A 22853-nucleotide genomic window follows, 5' to 3' on the forward strand; every position below is an offset into this window, starting at 1 on the left:
AATAGTCCATGTCATTCTACATCCAGAAAAGCTGTGGAGGTGGTATGAGAGTGAGGTCAGTGGAAGTGGAGACTGGGGAGGTGGTTCTGTGGGTGAAGTGCACACAGATCCCCAGCACTCATGTTAAAGAAAAAAGCTCAGGCACAGCAGCAAACGTGCGCACCCAGCACTGTGGGGAGGTGGGTAGAGACAAGCTGATACCTGAAGCCACTGGCCACAGTCAAGCCAAATCAGTGAGCTCCAGGTTCAGAGAGAGACCCTGCCTCAAAAAATCAGTAGAGAGTGACCAAGGAAGACACCTGGTGTTGATTTTTGTTGTCCACATGCATCCATGCACAAACACACATACCCACAGTTCCAGTGTGTGTGCACACATGAACATCAACATTCTCTCTCTCTCTCTCTCTCTCTCTCTCTCTCTCTCTCTCTCTCTCTCTCTCACACACACACACACACACACACACACACACACATACACATTCACACATAATATCTATGGGAGTTCATTGAGGAAAACCAATAAGGTTGTACTACTAGAATGGCCCACTATTTTCTTCCTCTTTAAAAATGGAATACAGGCATAAGAAGGCATTCCATCTCACTCTAACAACTTAATCTATTTGTTGCTGTAGCTGTGTGTCTACTATGCAAAGCCCTTGTTTTCTTCAAATCCTAGGTGCTATGCTAGACTTCTCATTCCACAACTCACTGTTTGTGATATTCCAACAGATGTATTAATTACTTTTTGTCCTACCTTGAAACCATACTTCATGCTGCCATTTAGTCATGACATTCTGTACCTATCTCATCTACCTGCACTCCTGCTTTACCGTACAACCCTCCATAGCTCCTTACTTCCTACTTGGATTAGTTTTTTTCTTTTCCCTCTCTCCCTTCCTTCCTTTTTAAGACAGAATCTTGCCATGTCTAGCACTCAGCTTTCCAAGTGAAGGGATTGTAGGCATGCCTACTACCCATGTCCCTGTATTGATTTTCTATTGCAGTGTAATAAATTGCCACAAATGCCATGGCTCAATGTGAACTACTATTATCTCACAGCCTCTGTGGGTCACCTGGCTAGGAAAGCCTCACTGGCCCAGCTCACCGGGGTCTTCTGCTCAGGCTTCCTGGCTGTAATTACAGTGCTGGCTGGCCTTGTGAACATCTGGAAGCATGACTGGCGAAGAATCCACATGAAAACTCACTTAGGGCTGTTGGCAGATTTTTCCTGTGGCTGCCACACTGAGGGCTTAGCTTCTTTATGATTGTCAGCATAGGGACTAGCAATTCATGGTCCCTTATGACTGCCTGGAGGCCACCTAGGTCTTGCCACAAGGACTCACACAATATAACTTATTGCCTCACAAAGCCATGCTGAGAGAATGAGTCTGCTAGAGTAATGGCATCCTAAATAATGACATCTTACCTTTCTATGGTTTAGATGTAAGTCACAGGCTCCTCTTATTTTTTTCTATGAGGGACATCACAAAAGGAGTGACCACCAGGAGACCATCATGGTGGATACCTTAGAGCTGGTCAGACATTCATCTCACTGCCTTCCTTTGTGTGTGTCTTAAGCTTTCTACAACTTGTCTCTAAATTTACCTCTCCCTTTTTGTTTAATTTCTGAGATAGTGTCTCATTTAGCTTAGGCTCAATACATAGCCAAGCCTGGTCTTGAACTCCTGATTTCCTGTATCCACCCCCTGAGTCCTAGAATCATAGATGTGTGCCACTATACCCATCTGTTTTCCCTTATTAATAAATACCATCTATTTCCCATTTCTACCTTAGGAATTTTCTCTTGGGCTGGGGAGATGGTTCCATGGTTTTTTAAAAAAAAAATGCATGCTGGACAAGTATGAGGACCAAAGTTTGGATTCCCTAGAAGCCATGTAAATGCCTGGTGGGGGTGGTGGCCCACAACCTGCAATTCCATCTTCAGAGGGTAGAGACAGGATTCCCAGAGCAAGCTGGCTAGCAAGACTGGCAATATCAGTGAGCTCTGGGTTTGAGTGAGTGCCCTGTCTTAATGCATAAGGTGAAAAAGCCATTGGAGATCATTCCTGATGTCAACATAGGCCTCAACATGTAACACACACACACACACACACACACACACACACACACACACACACACACACCATGAAAAGTTGAAAAAGGAACATTTCTTCTGTTTGTAGGTTTTATAAGAAACAACTTTAATTAATATATTCACTTAATTATCAAAAACATCGTGCTAAAAAACTAGAGTAATTTTTCAATGAAATGAAAGGTTCCTATTGTTTTGGTTCCTTGATGCTGTCAAGAATCTATTAAAAGCTATAGAGATCCAGTTCCTAGAAATGAAGGGCACAAGCCCATATGTACTATGCCAGTGATTATTGCTGCCAGCACCAACCCTTCACTCTGTGCTGAGGACACCTACCTTAGCATGCCCATGATTTGGGAATTTAATTAGTGCACAATGGAGACAGTTTGTCTTTGCTTCATGATGTCCAGGCACTGGGCGGAAAGACTCACACATCTGTAGAGATTTAAATTGCTGGAGGCAGAATGATCTAGAGGCTTCTATCACGTGTGTATGCTGTCTGGGCTGAGGTGCCAGAAGACTTGATTTAGTCTGGAACACTGTCTCCCTATGGCATGGGCTGCTCGGAGTGGCTCCTGGGTTCCAGGACAGAGGAAATCTTCCCAGGGACCCAGCTGCAGCCGTGAGGCCTTTTATGACATAGCTTCCAAAGCTCTGTGGCATTACTTTGCCACACTCTAGTTGGCAGAGTAAACTCGAGTCCACTCAGATTCAAGAGGGAGGAAACAGCCTCCCACTCAGAGCCATAAAAGAAAAAGTGCAGCCATTAAAAGGACTGCCACATGCAAAACACAAATGTGTTTATTGAAACCCTGACTTCTGAAGACCGAGAGAGACCACAAAGAACTCTATTTCCATCTCTCACTCCAGTCAACTTTCTTTGCAGCTTTCCTTCCATCTTCTGCCAAGACCTCTGTAGGTGTTTCCTAACTGATCTACTGCTGCCCACGATTGCCAGTTTGTTCCTCAAGCCACAGACGGAATGATTCTTCCCAAACATTTCCTACTCCCCAACCCTCTCCATCCAGCTGAAACCCATGAAGCTCTAGAGGTCCAACCAACACACACCCCTGAGGTTTTTATCTCATGCTGTCCAGCATCACTCTTCATGATAGGGCTATTGGCTACCTTCTTGTATTTCTTTTTTATTTTATTTTATGTGTATAGGTGTTTTGCCTGGATGTATGTCGGGACATTATGTATGCATACTACCAGAGGAGGCTGTCAGGACCCCCAAGACTGGGATTAGAGATGGCTCTGAGCCACCATGCCCAATCTGGGAATTGAAACTTGCTCTTCAGGCAGAACTGCCAATGCTTTTAACCACTGAGCCATCTGTTCAGCCCCAATTCCTTGTATTCTTAATTATGTGTCCTACACAGGGTCTTCACATATATTTGTTCTCTACATTGACTGTTTTACTTTCCCTTGTTCTTTGGGAACTCATTTTCTCGGTGGTGTTCTTCCCCATTTCCTTGATCAAACCATACACTCGTTGCTTTCTCTTAAGGATTGTGCATCTACAGTCTATAGCCTCATAAACATTTGTGAAAATGTCAATTTTTGCATCCTTACCTCCTATATATCAGTAAATTCCATGAAGCCAGACATCATATATATTTTTCCTACAAGACATGGTTTACTCCAGAGTATGGCATATAGCAGATATTTGCAGGGGGACGTAAAGAAGAAGGGAAGGAGGAAGAAGTAAAGGAGGGGAGGTAGTGATGAATTGATCTGAAAAATGCCCCTTCAGGTACTTGTAATAGTGATGAGCTCATTAACTTAAACTAGTGCATTGTGCTTTCCATGGTTTTATTAATTAGAGAAATCTCTCTTTCATTATTAAGCTATAATATCTCTCTCCTGTTCTGTTTTCCCACAGCTGGTCAGATGGTTTATGGGTAAAGGCACTTACTGCTGAGGCTGATGACCTCAGTTTGATACCCAAAATCCACATGGTGGAAAGAAAGAACTGACTCTTGCAAGTTGTCTTCTGATCTCCACCCCCCCATCTCTCTCTCTCTCACCACACACACACACACACACACACACACACACACACACTAAGTGAATGTTAAAAAAGTCTTTCCCACATGTGTTAGGGAGATTGTGACCCCCATCAATAAGTCTTTCTAAATGTTTCTAAAACATTTAAACAGCAGAGAAAGATAAAATTAGTCCCCAAGGTCAATGGCAGGTACAAATACTTACCAGCATGCTCCTTGAAGGCTCTAGTCATGGTGAATTTGGTATTTTACTCAAAATCGTATGTTTATCCTCAGAGATAAGTATAGTCTTTGGCTTTTAAAACAACACTAATACTTCAGGGTGCTACGCTTTGACACTCATAAAGCTTTGGGTGTCATCTAGGATCTCAGTGCAGGCAGATGACAACCCCTCTTTACAAGGTAAGATCTCAACCAAGATCATGTGCTATAGAATGTATCTTCTATTTAAATGTGAATTTAAGGGACTGAAGAGCTCAGGACCTCTGGAAGAGCAGGCAGTGCTCTTATCCTCTGAGCCATCTCTCCAGCCCGACATTGCATAATTTTAAAAGTAGGTTGAAGGAATCTCTAAATATTTATCATGTCTTTATGGTGAAACACACAAAGTCCACTCTTCTGGCTTTGTGAAATATACAACATGCTAACATTAGCTCTGGTCAGTGTACTATGCAACAGTACACCAGAATTTTTGCTTCTTCCTACCCTAAATTAGTGCCACTAGTCAACCTCATCCCATTCCTCCCCACTCTTTTCTCCCAGGCTTCTTGGAACCACCATTCTAGCTTCAAATTCTGTAGTCAGTATCTGTTACTTTTTGTTTACTTATTGTGTGTGTGGCAGGGGATTCATGCATGCCATGGCATGTGTGTAGCAGGCAGAGGGCAAAATTCTCCGAGTTGGTTCTCTCCTTCTACCACATGGGTTCCAGGGATCAAGTTATCAAGCTTGGTAGCAAGTGCCTTAACTCACTGAGCCATTGTGGTGGTTGGAATGAGAGTAGCCCCCAGAGGCACATACATTTGAATACTTGGTCCCTAGTTAGTGTAACGATTTGGGAAGAGATATGGCCTTGTTGGTGGAGGTAAGCCACTGGGTGCAGACTTGGAGGCTTACAAGCCCACATTCCCCAGTTAGCTTTCTGTATCATGTGCTTGTGGAGTAAGATGTAAGTTCTCAGCTCCAGCTCCAGTGCCATGCCAGTCTGCCTATTGCCATGATGCTCACACACTCTAATTATCCATTCAAAACTTTAAGTCCCAAATAATCCCTTCTTCTGTAAGTCACCTTGGTCATAGTGTCTCATCACAGCAATAGAATTCTACCTGAGACTGCCATCTTACTGCCTCCCCCATGCCAGTTTCTTAATGTGACACTCAAATGTCACCTCGACTGGGCAGTACAGAGAACAGTGGATTTGATCCTAACTCAGTCTTAGAATGTTAATTTAATGTTATATTTTTAAATAACCATATAAAATAATAGATTCCCCTTTGGCCCTTATATACATCCATCTGTCCCCACTATCTTCCTTTCCACCCCATGTCACATATTTTCTATTTTAGTTCCTAACTCGCTTATTTAAAGCCTCTCCCCCCGCCCACCATGGGCCTCCATCTAGTTCCATGACCTCTATCTGCCCCCAGCCCATATACATATAGACATAAACAAATTAGAAGCTAGGAGCTGTGTATCGGAGAGGGAATGTGGTATTTGTGTTGCCTGGTTACCTGTTGCCTGGGTTACCTCTCTTATCATAGGATTTTCCAGTTCCATGTGTTTTCCTGTACATTTCATTTTTCTTTACAGTTGAATAGTCATTATCCAGTCATTTTTTGATGGACATCTAAGCTGATGTTCATGCAGGTGTTCACAGAGGTCAGAAGAGAATGTAGAATCTTTTGGAACTGGAGTTATTGGTTGTTGTGGGCCACACAGTGTAGGTGCTGGAAACTGAACTCAGATTCTCTGAAAGAGCACCAAGCACTCTTAATCAAGGAGCCATTGCTCCAGCCTCCTCACTCATTTCTTAAAATATACCATATGATGCTGGTCATCACCAAGGGGGAGGAAATGGGTAGCAGTAAGAGAATGGTTAAAGGAATCCAGAAGTATGGTCTCTGTTCTTCCACTGTGTAACAGGCAACTGAATGTTTATTTCATTACTTGTGACCTATAGCTTACATATAGATATGGATTTCAATGTATGAAATACTTCCTGATTTAAGAAAGACAGGCTAAGATTTGTCTTGCTAACTTGAATTTCTTCAAGCCCATGGTGAACTTAGTCAGTTTCTCCTACAGAGAAAGTAAATTATTTTTCAAGAGTGCTTCTGACCCTATTTCTGCATAAGGAAAGTTTGAACACAAACAAGCCCCTATATTTACTCCTAGTCTTTGTCTTTGCTTACCAGTAGTTTCAGTTAGTTGACAGTTAGTTACAGTCAGTTCTTTGAAACACTATTCTCTGCAGTTCTTCAAACCAGTTATCTTCTGAATGTGTATCACTTGCTAATCAGTGAATATGGTTTCTTCCTCGGCTTTATGTATGTCATTGGTAGTTGTTTAAGTTACTGTATTCTAAAATCAACTGTTCTTGAGAAATACCCCATACATATTCCATTGCACACTAAAAATAAAGTTGAACTAAAATACTCAACATTTGGAGATAGCAAGATGGCTCAGAGGATAGAAGGGATTGCCAACCACCCTGATGACTCTGGTTTGGTCCATAGAGCCCATATAGTAAGACAGAAATGATTCCCCAAAGTTGTCATTTGACCTCTAGATGCCACCATGTAAGAGCACACACTCAAACCTGTATGTATGCACACACATTGTTGGCCTCAAGTTGTCAGGCTTGGTGTCACATGCCTTTGTCTGCTGAGACATCTTGTGGCCCAGAAAGTGATCTTTGGAAAGTCTTCCTTGGCATTTAAATGTTTACCCAGAAGCCACAGTTGTTTTGGGTTTATAACTCATTATCGGGAGCTAGTCACATGGTGCCAGCCAATCAACGTGTTATTTTAAGAAGTTCATTCATGAAGCTGCATGATGTCATGTACTCAGAAGGTAGTGAGATGGCATTAAGGAGTGTCACACCAGGAGCACAGCAGATGGCACAACTCAAAACTGTTCATAGATACTTCCTTCTCCATGCATCGGGGACTGTGTGGGGGAGTAAAGGCTCCCTTGGGAAACCCTGGATTCTAGTCAGGAAGAAACAAATCCACCGTAGACCATCGTTCTTACTCTAGCCAGGGGTTTTCCATCAACCTCCTTTGATTGAGGCTGGTGACGCTCACACTACCTCCTAGCATCCATTCCTCCCCCCATTTGCAACATGTTTGTGAGAGAACATCCTACTAGAAGCAGAAGCTGCTTGGCTTAAGCATCCTTCTTAGCTACGATGCTATCTTGGAAGCAAGATGAGTTTGTTTTGACTCTGTAATCAGACCAGTGGTTGAATCTGTTTCAATAAAAGTACACAAGGATCCTACATAGATTTCCCCTGACATCCAAATACTTACATAAAAAAGGATTGTAAAATAAACTATAAACTAGCAAACTGCAAAACTATCTAGACAGATATTCTATTCACTCACATGTGTCTCCAGACATGGCTGGGTGCAAACACACCACTGACTATTTGGAGATAGCATGAATGCGGAGTGGGAAGGCGTGAAAGCCATCGTATGTGCCTTCCATGTGCGACTTCAGCTGGCTGGGAGAACACCTCCTTGGGTCACATGTGGTAGCACCGAAGCATGAAGCAGGTCCCAAGAAGTGCAGGGACTTCAAAACAGTGCTATGTAGACTTTAGTGTCCTGGAGCCCTGTGCCTCCTGCCACTGTTGTCTGTTGAAGCTGGGTTTACCTGGCTGAGCCACAGGGAGCTTTGGGTCCTGTAGGTAGGACCCACAGAACCATGACATGGTTATAAGGAGCCAATCAGGCTTAGGATGGCTTCCTCAGAAGACAGTGGTCTTCTTACAGAATGTAACAGTGTCCCATTGAGGATGGTGGCAGTGTGGGCTTATACCCAGACAAATCCTAAAAATGACCTGAGGCCAATTTCTTATATCTGAATCCCAACAATGGGAAATTTAAAAAAAAAAAAAACAAGAATACAGGGCTGAGAAGATATAAATAAAATGAAAATAACTAAAATTTTTATTAAAAAAAAACCACAAGAACACAAAGGATCAAAAGGGAAATGGCCATGTGTTCTTATTCAGAGTGGAAAAACTTCATCTAACCTTACTTTTCCAACTCTCACCGAGGAAACTGGAAAAGCCATTTCAGAAGATGATTACAACTTAGCTTTTGTCATGGAGAGGATGTTGCTTGTTGGCAAGACTTTCCTGTTGTAGGACCTTTTCCAGTTGTTCACTTCTTTGTTTGGCAGAACACAGTGTGGGAGAAAGGATAACCTGGGGATGCAGCCTAGCTCTGGGAGGGAGGAGCCCTCATACCCAACCTGCTTCTGTGTTCCTCCAGCAGAGGGTGTCCTCTCTGTGGGCCACAGCTCCTCTTACATTAAATGGCAAGGCCCAGGCTGTAACCAGAACTTATTTGTTTAGTGATTTTCTGCAAAGAGAGCCTGTCCCTCCACCTCCATGAGTTCATTTGCTCCTCACAGAGAGCTCTATAAATACCACTCCTTTCTCTTAAAACTCTTAAAGCCTTAGGACCCGAAGGGACGGTTTGGTTGGTAAAGTTCTTGTCCCTGAAGCACGAGGAACTGAGTTTGATCTCCAGAGGCCAGTAAAAGGCTAAGCAAGCTGGTGCATGATCATGATTCCAGCACAGAAGAGGTGGAGGCAGGATGATGGGTCCCTGGGGCTCTCTGGCTAGCCTAGTTGGCAAGTTCCAGGACCCAGTGAGAGATCTCGTCTCAAAGGACTGTGGACAGCTCTTGAGAAACAAATGGCATGGAAGGGTGATATCTGACCTCCACATGCACAGATACCCTTACACACATCAGTGCAGGCTCACACACACAAACACACACACAAACACGCGCACGCACACCCATCCATATGCACGGGGGGGTGGTGAGAAGAGAAAGGAGAAAAATATTAGCTAAGGACACTTAGCTACCTTTTGAACCATCAGCCCAAAGGAGCCCAGGAAGGCGGCATCATAGAACAGGACATTTGCCATCTACCCCACCTTCCTTTCCTGCTGGGTGCCATTGCCTCCTCACCTTTCTACTGGGGTGTCATGCATTGTGCTGACAGTTCTGGTCTCAGCAGGTGCTGCTAGTGACACTAGGCCTTTTGAGATGTGTCTCCTGTCCTAGGTAGGATATGAATAATTTTTCCATTTGAAATAACCTAATGTGAAAGAAATCTCTTCTGCTCCTTGACACATCATGAACAAAGAGCCAGGAATCCTTTTAAATCCAAGAGAAATACATTTCAGTGAAGCCATTTTTCCTTCAGATATTGCCTGGAATATATTTTTCTTGAGATGTATTAGGGACTGAAGAACATGTTCACGGAGACTTCTTCAGTACTGTGCAGTTTGGGCTCTTGGCTCAGATCTATTTTGGTGTCATTTGCTACCTTCTGGTAGCCACATCTGTCTGATTTTTGTAGGCTTTATGCCCGGTAGGGAATATGGGGAAAATGAAATACATGAGTGTCTTCCATAATGTTGTTCAAAAACCCCTTCATCAGCCAGGCGTGCTTGGTACATGCCTTTAATCACAGCACTGGGAGGCAGAAACAGACAAATCTCTGTGAGTTACATAGTGAGACCCTGTCTCAAAAAAATGTCTTCATCAAAGACCAATTTTCATAGCACTGCCCTGTGGGTTCTCTGCATCACACACTTGTGTTTACTTATTTCCTTGTTTGAATTGTTTCACAAAGGTGCTATGATGAGGAGAAGGGCTCTGTGGCCAGGCAGGGCCTGTCTTGCCTGCTCCTTGTCTCCAGCACCTGCCTGCTGTAGCAGTGTCTCGATCCCAAGCCCCATTTCCATTCCATGTCTCACGTGGATACATTCTTCCACAGGGACAGACAATCTACAGATACATGTCACTCCGACCTCAGAGTCCTTTCCTCTCGGGAAATTGTTACCAATTTCACCAACATGGCCTTTCTTGGAAGTCAAGTCTTCCTTAGCAGTAGACGGAACCAAGAATGTTCTGGGACAGCCTCCGGACAACACAAGCATGTCGCAGCTATCCCAGACACCTCTGCCCAAGGCACACCACAGGACCAGGGCTCGGGTGGACTTCTCTTCGTCCCTTTATCAAGGAAGTGGACACAGCGCCTCCCTAGATCTTGCCAAGGACTCCACTGAGACTGTGGTCCACACAAGGCCTGGAGGGGGAAGAGAAGCAACGGCCATGTCAGGTTTGCCTCATACCAGCATGCTCCCCCCATTGCCTACAGCTCCATCAGACACCTTGAGTGCTGCTTCTCCATCACAGCCTCTGGTGGGGACTCCCTCCCTTTCAAAGCAACCCTTGAGGTCAGACAGCCCTCCACTTCTCCCTCCACCACCGTCATTTTCATTGGCCCCTGATTCACCTCATTCCATCACCCCTCGTACGTCTATAGAGCATCCCACTAAAGTGCCTTTGTTTCACCAAATCACACCAGTTGATTCCTCTTCAGGTCAGAGCCTAGGTAATGTCCTAAACCCATTTTCTCACAAAACAAACCACTTTCCATCCAGAAATGCCCGGACTTACATAGGTACCCCTCCTCTAGACTTTTCTAGATCCTCAACAAAGCAGTACTCTGAGCTGTCCCTGTCAGGGAGTCCCCACTCGGCAGGTTCCCCCACTCCTAGGGTTCTGAGCTCCGTGGCAGAACTGGACCACCTGTCTCTCCCTTCCCTAGCCCCTGGAGACCTTCCAGGTGGAACTTCCTCATGGTCCATGTTGGGAGAGGCTTCAAGTTCTGCATTCACCCAGCCAATCCACACAGCAGGGGCTGTCAGAGGGAGCAGTAGGGTACCATTGCCAATTAATCTGAGCACATCGGCAGCAAGCTATGAGGCTTGGCCTCTACATTTCCAGACTGCAGAGTCAGTGATGAGCAGCAGGGAGCTAGCCCCTGTTCCTCCTACAAATAGCCCCACCAACTGGCCACATTTGTCAGAAGCTCTGGAGCATTCCAGGAAGTCAACCCTCTCCCCAAAATACAGCCCTTCCTCTTTGCTGCCTCCTCTGCCTCCAACTGCACCCAGGCAAGGGCAAATGGTCTCTTCTGAGGCAGCTCCTGGATCACCACTGAAGGGGACAGGTGTCCCTCCCTACCTGCTTACTATCCTCCAGCCCACTAGAGATCATGCCTCCCCCGCCCCTGTGCCAGGGGCATCCACTCCCCATGAAGATGGCCACGATGGATACCTTCCTGATACAGCTGTGCACCTCCTCTCAAGCAAACGTCCTAATCTTCCTCCTACAGTATGGACATTTCCTCAGCAAAAAGAGGACAGGGTGACAGCCACTTTCAGGAAAAATGAAAAGACAAAAGGGACAGTTCCTCTGTGGGCCCTTCCAACTAAAGAGGTTTCAAGTTCAAGTCTTCAGGCTATGAGTGGATTTACCTCTGATTTTAACACAGGTCGTATTTCACCTCTCATCAAGACGGCGGCGCTAAGAACAGACCTCTCTCCTTCAGGGTCACCTCCATCATCCATGCTCTCCACACAAGCCCCTCAGGCAGGTTCTCCTCCTGGCTCTTCCAGCACCAAGCTGCAGACTCTCACAGCTGCCACAAGCCTGTCTGTGTTGCCAGCTTCAGCTTCCAAACAGGTGACAGCACTTCCCTCCTCCACCAATGTCTATGATTTCCCAACAATGGGAGGCACGAGAAAGCCAGCAGCCACAGATGTTTTCTGGAGCTCTCTTTCATCAGAAACTGCATCCCTCTCCACACAATCGACAATATCTGGCTTGCCGTGGCAAACAGATCATGATTTAAACACTCACACAATTAACTCCATAAGTTGGGTACCTCATCCAGCTTCAGCGACTCCTCCCAGCGGTACGACTTCAGCTGCCAATGCGATACAGTCTCAGAATTTCAAAGAGGCTGGTGGGCAGTTGGTGACTACAGACAGCTTTAACTTTCAGGATCTAGTCTTCAGCCAAGGTGGCAATCAGCCCCTCCAACCATCAGAAGGGGCCATAGCTGAAAGCTACACAGACCTGTGGCTCACAAGCAAGCATCTCAGAGACTTTGACACAGCAATAGTTGATTATTACCCACCCACAAGTCAGCATCCGATATCGCAGCTGCCTCTCCGGCCAGCCCATCCTCTTTGGGCAACTTGGCCAAGTTTAGCTTCTGCAGCTAGCTTGCAGCAAATGCTTTCAGATGGAACAAACCCAGATTCACAAATTTCCAGTGACATCTATCTATCACCGGGAAAAAATGGCTTCCCGCAATTCCAGAGTGTCCGGCAATATCATTCAACTATGGACTCAACCTCTATATCAACTGGTACCTTTTCCAGGACCCCCTCCAAAGTGCTGCGAACTTCTCGGCGCCCCAAGAAATGGACAGGTGCAGCCACTAATGCAAGTAGTTTGTTTCCTGGTACCCAGAAAACAGGTATGACTGCTTTTTCAGCCAAAGCATCTTCAAGCTCAACACAGATGGCCAGCTTTGCTTTGAAGCAGCCTGCCTCCCCTCGTTCAGTAGTGAGGTACAGCTGCAGACAGGCATGCCGCTGATCCTCCCTGCCTACCTGAATTTTTTGAAATTATTCAGAATTTATGTCCTTGCTATCAACAACCATGGCTTTGCTGTAAGTGGCATTCTCATTATGGCTGGTTGACTTAATGAACCTAAGGTTGTTTCTCCTGTGTTCTCCCCACTGCAAGCCTAGAGTGTAGAGACTTCTTCCACTAGCAAGCTCATAAGTAACATTCTTTCATCATCAGGACAGTGATGTGTGCATCCTAGGCCAATGACAAACTTTTCCTTTTCTCTCTTTGCAGTGGAAAGCTCAGTGTCACCCAAGGGAGAACTGACAGCAACAGCTGCAGCTGCCGCCACCACCACATTGTTTCTGAGGAAGTCAACCCCGGCAGCGTTGTCTGCAGCCCTCACTGCTAAGGGCGCTGGCAGCAGCAGCAGTTTAGTCAAGAGCAGTCTGACCACAGCTCTAGCTAAAAATGTCACCAACAAGGCAGCACCAAGCCCAAAGGTGACAGCAGGGACAGTCCACACTGCCTTCCCATTCACACCAAACTACATGCTTGCCCGGACTGCACACGGCATGAGCGCACATACAGCCACACAAGGGACCACGGGCTCTGCTTCAGGCCTGTTGTCCACAACACATCTCCCCAAGAAACCACAAGCCATGCACACTGGCCTCCCCAATTCCACCAGGCCAGACACATCCAGAGCCTCCACAACCCGCCCACTGACAATCACAGCTGCATTGACATCCATTACAGCATCGGTAAAGGCCACGAGACTGCCGTCTTTGCAGACAGGAAACACAGATGCTGCTTTTCCGGCTGTGTCGACCGCAGTGGTCACAACTGGCAGGATGGCATCCAACTTGGACTGTCAGATGTCCCACAGGCTCCTAATAAAGACAGGTGAGAGGCCACTGTCTGATTGGCCTGAGGGCAGAGGGGTAATCTTGACCTCAGCAATTGGTTAGAATGAATTTTCTTAGATCAGTGCTTGTCAATCAGGAGTGCTCTCACCCTCCCTCTCTGAGGGGGCATTTGGCCACGTCTGGAGACATTTTGGTTGTTACACATTGGGAAGGGAGTGTTACTTGGAACCTGTAGGTACCTGTGATTGTGTTTAACATTTCACGATGCTCAGTCTGCACACTAAAGACAACACTCAGTTGGTACAGTGCTTAACATGAGGACCTGACCTCCTAGAACCCATGTTTTAAGAAAGCTGGGTGTGGCAGCTTATAACCCCAGAGCTCTGGAAAAGCAGAAACAGACAGATCCCTGGAGCTCTCTCACCACTCAGTCTAGCCTATTCGATGAGCTGCAGTGAAAGACCTGTCTCAAAAAGAAAGATGGGTAGCAACTGAGGAATAACCTGTGATTGTCTTCTGGCCTCCACGTACAAGGACACACACAGTTACACACTTGAATGCGCACACACACACAGACACACACACACACACACACACACACACACACACACACACACACACACACGGGTGGAGGTGGGGAGAAAGAGACAGACAAATCAGTATTACAGTATTATCAAGGTTAAGAAACCTTGACTCTCATCAAGTGTCAGAAAAGAGAAACATTAGTTGGCACAGATTCTAGTCCTAGGATTGGTTCTGATATCAGAAGTGCCCAGTGAAACCACAGTTAACTCACGGAATTCCTGAACACAGCACATTTTGTCTGTGAAGTACTCCAGTGATGGGATCTTCGGACTCACTGCACCATTGAGAAAGGTTTTCCTAATCAGCAGATACCAACGGGACAGTTGAATCACACAGTGGGGGGTAGGGTTTCTTTTGATGTCAGTGGGGTTGATCTCTTCTCTGCCCCACTCCCTGGTTTCAGAAAGCGAGTCTAGAATGCGTAGAGTGTTTTGAATAGTGCAGTAGTGTTCTCTATAAAAAGCATTTAGACAAATTATTTGAAAGAGCATGCCAGTGTTGAATGCTCATTCCCGCCTTCCTCCTCAGCCCACAAAGAATGAAAGGAAATTATATCTTATTCTAAAATGGGAAATTGTGAAATTAGGCATAGCAGAAAATACAGTATCTCTTTCAGTTTCTCTATTATGCCATCTGGGTTTTTAACCCACTCCCCTCTCCAGATCCATGCCTTCTCCTAGGCCCGCTCCATGCAGAATCACCTCTGAGCCGCTGTCTTCTTCACTCCCCGCCACTATCCACAGCTGACCAGCCACCAGTGCTTTCTATTCTCACTCCTGAATATCCCTTCTTTCCATCCTGCCTCCCCTCCCACTTCACCGTGCCTGCAACTCTCTACACATTTCTCTCTCTCTTCAGACCTCTGTCTTCTCCAAACTGTTTACCAGAGTGCGGTCAAAGAAATCTTCTATAATTCATTACTTCATTTTAAACCCCTATTTCCTCTCTCCCTTAGAACCAAGCCAAACTTGTGCGCTGACAAGATTCACCCCCCTCCCCCGATGCCTTTTCCCTTGGTGCCCCTGGCTCTGGAAGTACCTTCCTCTTGCCAGGTGAACACTATTACCCTCCAATACTCATCAGAAGCATCAATTTCCATGGAAACCAACCTCCCCCCCATCCCAGCCTCCTTCAGAAGCCTTGGTAGAACTCTGACTTCCTTCTAATGGTGACAGTCAAAGTCAGTCACAGATGCCATTTGCATCCCCACCTGTGAGGTAGACCTGTCCCTCTGGATTCAGGGTCAATTAGAGCTATAGAACCCAGCTCAGGGCCAGTCTCTAAGTATGTCAGTGGATGCTGTTACAGATATGTGGTTTCGTGTTGACCCGCTGGGGGTCAGGCATACAGAGACTGGTCCTCACGGTCAGAGGCAGCAAGAGTTGGAAATGTAGTGCCATCAGCATTCCAGCTCTTTGGCATTAAGACTCCATAAACGACTTGGGTTTTCCTCAGACCAACAGTTACCCCCCCAGCCTGTCCCTGATTAGTGGGCCCTTGCTTATTCAGTGGTGCTCTGGATTTGATGGACACAGAGGCTGGCAGTGGGGTGCTTGTTCATTATGAGGTTCATTCTTGACTCTGATTACTTTGCTTCTCTTTCACCCCACAGTTCTCTTCCTAACCCAGAGGAGAGTGCAGAACAGCGAGTCCTTGAAGCTTGGTGTAACCAAAGGGCTCACACAGGCATTGCGGAAGGCTTTCCGCCAGAACGATGTCTCTGCTCACGTAAGCAACCCAGCTTTCTAAGCTGACCAATTCAGCCCACCCCCCTCTTGGGTCCAGAGTAAGAGTAGATGTTTTCTTCCTTCCTAGACGCCACATTCACACTTGCTAGAAGTGGAAGTTTTAGACATTTTTGGTAGATAACTAACGTCTTGTGGCTGGAGAAAAGGGTCATTTCAAAAGGAAAACTTGAGACTAATTACCTTGCATTACTTTTGTATTTTTAAAAATTGTCCCATCATTGGAGGAGTATTTAGCAACCTCTAGAAACCATCCATTGTTGTTTTGTCTTTTGTTTTTTTCTATCTTCTGGGCAGTTATAAATAGTGATCTATTTCTGGACATTTAACAGGTATAATAAAGCCAGATAGATATTGCATACTTACACTCCCAGAACATGAGAGGCTGAGACAGGAGGATTTGTCCAAGTTTGAGGCTACCCTGGGCTGCAGATTAAGACTGTCTCAAACACCCAAACTGAAACCACCACCAATGCTAACAACAACAAAAGCCCAAATTACTCAGATCTGCAAGAGGAGTTCCACTCTGTTGGGTGCGCCAGCAGCAGATAGGGAAGTAAACATTTTTCCCTCCAAACACTTCAATGCCAAGTACTGCTTAATAACTGCTGGGCTGGTTTCAATGGCACAGCCAAGTAGTGGAGGCATTGTTTTACAGTCCTTTGGGTTGATCCCAAGTGTTAGAGCAGTAAATGCAACTGGCAGTCAGTAGGCTTCCTTTTGTATCGCTTAAACATATCATTCTGGCTTCGTCTTTGGATGTCCTGGTTAACAGCTGCATCCAGCCTAGTGGTCCCTCCCCACCCATCATACAGAGGACCAGGGATGAGATTTTGGCACATCCTCCGTTGGTCATTGTCAATCTCGCTTTTATAATTCTAAAAAAAAAGAATTCGAGAGGAAGAAAGAAGGGAGAGAAGAAAGAAAAAGCACTCCACACTAGGTGACCCCTGCATTGGAAACCTTAACATTTTTAAACCAAAAGTTGAACATGTAACTTCTCTCCTTCATTTGCCTGGTGTGGTTTTCACTGAACTACAATCATTTTCCAATGACCTCTGTAGCTTTTGCTTTTTCTGCACATCATTGCAGACCCTGCCACAGATACTATTCTTTCAAAATAATTGGTGCACTTTGTAAACTTAACACATTTCTTTTGAAATTTTTGAATTAGCACGATGAATGCAAATCAAGATCATTTTCCATGAATAAAAGGTAGTGGCAAACGTGAGAAGAGTGGGCACAAATAGCCCATTAAGTTCCAGTTAGCCGATGTTGCTTGCACAAGGCTGTGGGCAGAGCCTGACAGCCCTTTGCTTGGCTATTGGTTCATTTGTTTGTTTGTTTTTAAAGACATACAGGGGTTATAAATGTATGAAAAACAAATAGTCCCTGAACCAAAACTTGCTCTTTGAAGTAATTAGAAGGGCTGGAAAGTTCACAGCTTGCTCACTGGGTGAGTTGTTCTTTGGGACTATGTTCATGGGCCATCATGAAGCTCCTTGGTTAGTCATTTTTTATAAAGAACCAGTTGAGAACACACTTTGGAAGGACCAAATTGCATCCATCGTGTTGCAAAAATCAGTTTTCTTGAGGTTTTTTGGAAAATATTTGTGACCTGGGGCCTTATGCTAATGGATTGCCCCTGGGCTATCTCCCCAGCCATATAGGACACTAAAGCAGATGCAGGAATGGGAAAGGTGTGCAGAGGTTAAAATAGCCTGACATAGAAGCCCGGTATTGCAGCGTGAAGTGCCTGGGAGATGGCTGCTGGTACTGGTTGTATCCATTATCTATGTATTAAAAGTATCATTGAGCAGTATATGTAAGGCATGGTTTAGATGGTAGATTGTATATTATCTGGGTTTTACCACAATGAAAAGAAGAAAGGAGGCTGGGGATCATGATCAGTCAGAAGTAGAGCTTTTGTCTACTGTGCACACAGTCCTAGGTTCCATCTCCAGTAAGAGATGTGCACACACATACACAATACATACAAACACCCCACACAAACATATACACATGTATGCACATGTAGACAAACACACATATGTACAGACACAAACATATACCCACTCAGACATACAGAGAAGTGAAGAGATTATGCAGTAGTATCTACCCTGTATACACACACACACACACACACACACACACACACACACACGTATTTCTTTATATACACACACACACACACTATATATATATATATATATATATATATATACAAAAATATGTATTCCTAAGTAAAAATGATTGAAAGGAGATTACATCTAGAAGGTAGTGGCAGTAATACCTGAGACAATTATTATTTTTCTTCTAATTTTCCAAAACTCTAATTTTATGATAAACATCACATTTAACATATAAAAAACAAATACCCACATTTAAAACTATAAACATACATCAACAAAGCAAAGTGCAGTAAGGATAAGTTCTAAAGCCTCAAAATCCTTCCCCGGGACAAAGAGGACTCAGGCCCTCAGTGTCCCTTAAGACTCACCTGGGAGAGAAAGCCTCTGACTCATCCCTACCTTGTCCTTGAACCTGTGTCTAGGCCAAGGATGGCGCCAAGGCTGAAGGCTCCTTCTCTGCTTTAAAGCATAAAATTCCACTTTAGATACTTTGTCACCCATCCCCAGAAGGTGCCCTACTTCATTCATCACCTCTGCCTTTTGCCTCCCAGGAATGGTGAGATGTAACTTTTTTTCTAAGCAACATTCTGTTCCTTAGACATCTTTTCGGCCTGCTGTCCCCTCTCTGACTTCCTGGTAATATACTTAGTTGCTCATTGGATCATACTCAAACTGCTTAAGGAATCCAAAATCAGTTTCAACTTTTTCTCACGTAGGTTTGGTGTGGGTTTTATATTGTTGTTTTGGGATGCTCACACATGCACTTTGCAGGGTTGTTAGGATATTTGTACAATGAGAACATCCCAGTCTGCAGTGTTACTAACAGCTGTGGCTCTAAGAACACAAAGAGGAACTTAAAGTACTGTGGAAATAAACAGTGCGTTCTGGGGGTCCGTTTGTTTTGTAGGTGGACATCCTGGAATATTCTCATAACGTCACGGTCGGCTATTATGCTACCAAAGGGAGGCTGGTGTATTTGCCTGCTGTGGTGATGGACGTGCTGGATGGGTATGGCATCAGCAACGCCACTGCCGACCTGAAGCAGCACACTCCCACCTTACAGTCTGTGGCGGTGCTTGCCTCCCCATGGAAGCCCCAGCCTGCAGGTGCCTTCCGGCTGAAGACAGGCAAGTCACTGGGAGGAACAGGTCCTATCGTTCCAGGACTAGACAAGCCCACTGCTAGCTGCTTGTCAGCTTCCGTAGTCCTTATACCTTCAAATTTCCCTGCTCATCAGATGTCCAGGTCTTCTGCCTCAACGTCTCTAATTCTGACTTCCTTAGACATGTTCCACCATAAAGGCTTTTCTTCCCAATCCATATGCTTAGTGCATTGCAGCAGAGAATACCATATTTTCCCCTTTTCTTTTCTTTTCTTTTCTTTTTTCTTTTCTTTTCTTTTCTTTTTCAAGATAGGGTTTCTCTGTGGCTTTGGAGGCTGTCCTGGAACTAGCTCTTGTAGACCAGGCTGGCCTCGAACTCACAGAGATCCGCCGCCTCTACCTCCCGAGTGCTGGGACTAAAGGCATGCACCACCGCTGCCCAGCGTTTTTCCCCTTTCTTATCAGTGGCTACTACTATGAGTTGAGCACCAATAAAACCTATCATCTGAAACTAACAGGTTCTGGCTGTTATTGAAGTAGTCTCCCAGCAAATACTTTGACAGCTTTCTCTCAGTTTCCCTTGTGATTTCTGATTTGCAAAGTCTGTGATCCACAAGAGTGGAAGTACCATTGCAGTGGGAACCATCAGCTCAGTGTGGAGGACAATTGATCATCCCCATCCACAGAAATAGAGGGCCCTGGTTGTCATCTTTGAGCAGATGTCTGCAGTCTCGTGGAATAAAGCCATGACGTCCTTTATGTTGGAAAGAACCTTGGACTCAGTCAGGCTTTTAATTATTCTCTGTTATAAATCATCTTAAGACACACTTTCAAAACTATAATTAAAGCTTGTCTGGTCTTACCATTTATTTGCCTAATTTCTGTAACCTAAAAAACCATGCTGTTTTGTATCACAGCTATTAAATCTGAGGAACTAAGACAGAGCATTGGTGAGTGGTGACTTGTGGCTCTTCTTCTAGTGTTACAGTTTGTAAGCCAGTCAGACAACATTCAGTCCTGCAAGTTTGCCCAGACAATGGAGCAGAGGCTGCAGAAGGCATTCCAGGATGCAGAGAGGAAGGTCCTTAACAGCAGGAGCAACCTGACACTTCAGGTAGGGAGGAGGGGCTTCAGGCCACATAGTAGACAGACAGCCATAATGCATATATTGGTCCCTCCCCATTTAAAAACTGTCATATGCAAATGTAAGTTTGTACTTTTGGCAGGTGACATAGACAGTCATGGCATTGGTGAGTCTGACTATGGCAGGTAGGATTCCAGGTCACTATGAACCTACCACAATCCAGGGATTAATATTTGGTTTTTGTGTGTAATGCTTCCTCTGGCTTTCCTTTGTCTTCTTTCTTTCTTTCTTTCTTTCTTTCTTTCTTTCTTTCTTTCTTTCTTTCTTTCTTCCTTCCTTCCTTCCTTCCTTCCTTCCTTTCTTTCTTCCTCCCTTCCTTCCTTTCTCTTCCTTCCTCTCTCCCTCCCCCTCTCTCTTTCTTCCTTGCCTTCCTTTCTTTAAATATTTATTTATTTATACAGTGTTCTCCCTCCATGTATATCTGCACACCAGAAAGGGGCACCAGATCTCATTATAGATGGTTGTGAAATACCATGTAGTTGCTGGGAATTGAATTCAGAACCTCTGGAAGAACAGCCAGTGCTCTTAACCTCTGAGCCATCTCTCCAGCCCTCCTCTGGCCTTTTAATGAATTTATCATTAAAGAATTGAACCTGAATATACTTTATAAGGTGAATCAATTTTCTCATATAAAATGAATGAATTTAACTTTTTACATTATTGGCATGTGTGTGCATGCATGTGTTTGTAGGGCACATGCTACAGCAAATGTGGAGTTCAGATGACAACTTATGAGAATGTGTTCTTTCCTTCCAACATGTGGGTCCCAGGGATCGAACACAGGTCACCATCCTTGGTGGCAGGGACATTTCTCTCCTGAGCCATCTTGGGGCCAGTGAATTAATTTTTAAATCGCTAACTCTGTTGTGATTTTCTGTGATTAAAATTGTTGTGTGATTTTTATTGGACTATTTGTAAGCTTCAACACAAATGATCATCACATGCAAACAAAAAACACCCACAGATATCCCCCCTGCATCTTTTACAGTGTGGGCTTACTCTCTGCCAGCAACTGTGCTTAGTGTTTTACAAATATTTTTCTGTGTCCTGATCAAGATATCCTCTGAGATATCATCTCCACTTTGTTCAAGTGAGAAATGAGGATTCTGAAACTCCCAGAAGGTCACATGATTGGAAAAGAATGGAGTAAAGATGTGAGCCCAGACTCTGTCTTCTTATCCACTTGCTGCATCAGCATTGATACAGTGTATAAAGGGTGTCCCTGAGCCCTTAACAAGTGCATCTTTCCCAGGAAAATCCACTTCCTGGTCTCCATGTATTTGGCTTCCTGGCTAACAGTGTGAGCATCACTTTTTCAGACCCATTTGTGTGTGTGTGTGTGTGTGTGTGTGTGTGTGTGTGTGTGTGTGTGTGTGTGTGTGTGTGTGTGCGCGCGCGCGCGCGTGCGTGCACGTGCAATTATATAGATAATATTTCAATAAGGATGGATGCTTCTTAATTATATTCATCCAGCCCCCAAAGTCTCTAATTAATGCCTCTGTTCTGTGTCTGTTTTGACTACTGAACTATAAAGCCTTTGCAATTCGACCAGGGGCTTTCAAAACTGACATTTAGCATAAGCGAGTTATCAGCAAAGCCAGTATGATGTAGAAAGCACTCAATCTAATTTGAAGGAGCAGCTTTCCTTTTGTAGACTCAGGCAAAGTGGATCAGGGAGGATCTCATTACAATTCGGCTCTTATTACTCTAAGATCTAAAATGTGTCACAGATTTAAGATTTATGTAAGCAGTGTGACTCAGCTCTGGTGCGAAATCTTTTTCTTCAGGATTGTCTCCATGGTCTTAACAGGTGTGTGAACCTAAGAGGTTCTTGGAAGCAGAATAAGCAGTAAGAGGTTTATTGAGGGCCTGCTGTTTATTCGATGTTTTGAGATCAGACACCCAGATAAATAGTTGCCGATGGTCTTCAGCCTGTCTCTGTTGTGAGTCTTCAGTCTGTCTCTGTTGTGAACTGGTTATGGGTCATCAGATGAAATATAAGCAACAAAGCTTCCTTGGAAAAGACTACAGCAGGTGACTCGACCATTGCATCTAACTAGATTTGAGATACTCTGTGACATGTTGGAAGCCTTTAATACTAATTGAATGAATCATTTTATTAATCTCATTTCACATTTGGCCTTGGCCAATATGAAGTATCAGAACCAGGTTTGTCACTAGATTTAACACGCCTTTCTTGGTCCCTCTATCATCCTGGGATCATAATAATATGGACTTCCAAATTGATGTTTTTGTAACACTTTCCCATTCCATTCCATTAAATATAATTTTGTATGGTACTTGAATCTTTTGTGGAATAAAAAAGATGTAAATATCAAAGTTATTAGAAAAGTGACTTTTAACAAAAAGCACATAGCATTAGGAGCTAGGTTACAGTTGACTCAATGAGGGTTATAACAGAATCCAAGCTTATGAGACATAAGCAGAAAGAGGCAAGATGGGCCTCATTCCACTGAGACATTCACAGCTCATTGGCTG

The 22853-nt window shown here is 44.6% G+C and overlaps 1 protein-coding gene across 1 annotated transcript in view; it reads left to right on the top strand.

Annotated features, from left to right (window-relative positions):
- Kiaa1549l (KIAA1549 like) overlaps positions 1-22853 on the top strand; it is a 267208-nt gene that overhangs the window by 147337 nt on the left and 97018 nt on the right. The window contains exons 2-6 of the mRNA XM_035446940.1: positions 10124-10468; positions 13072-13683; positions 15844-15959; positions 19016-19235; positions 20191-20324. Coding sequence (XP_035302831.1) covers positions 10124-10468; positions 13072-13683; positions 15844-15959; positions 19016-19235; positions 20191-20324 — 1427 coding nt within the window. The remainder of the gene's footprint in view (positions 1-10123; positions 10469-13071; positions 13684-15843; positions 15960-19015; positions 19236-20190; positions 20325-22853) is intronic.

Source organism: Cricetulus griseus, chromosome 6 (genome assembly GCF_003668045.3).
Source record: "Cricetulus griseus strain 17A/GY chromosome 6, alternate assembly CriGri-PICRH-1.0, whole genome shotgun sequence".
In the NCBI taxonomy this organism is placed as follows: Eukaryota; Metazoa; Chordata; class Mammalia; order Rodentia; family Cricetidae; genus Cricetulus; species Cricetulus griseus.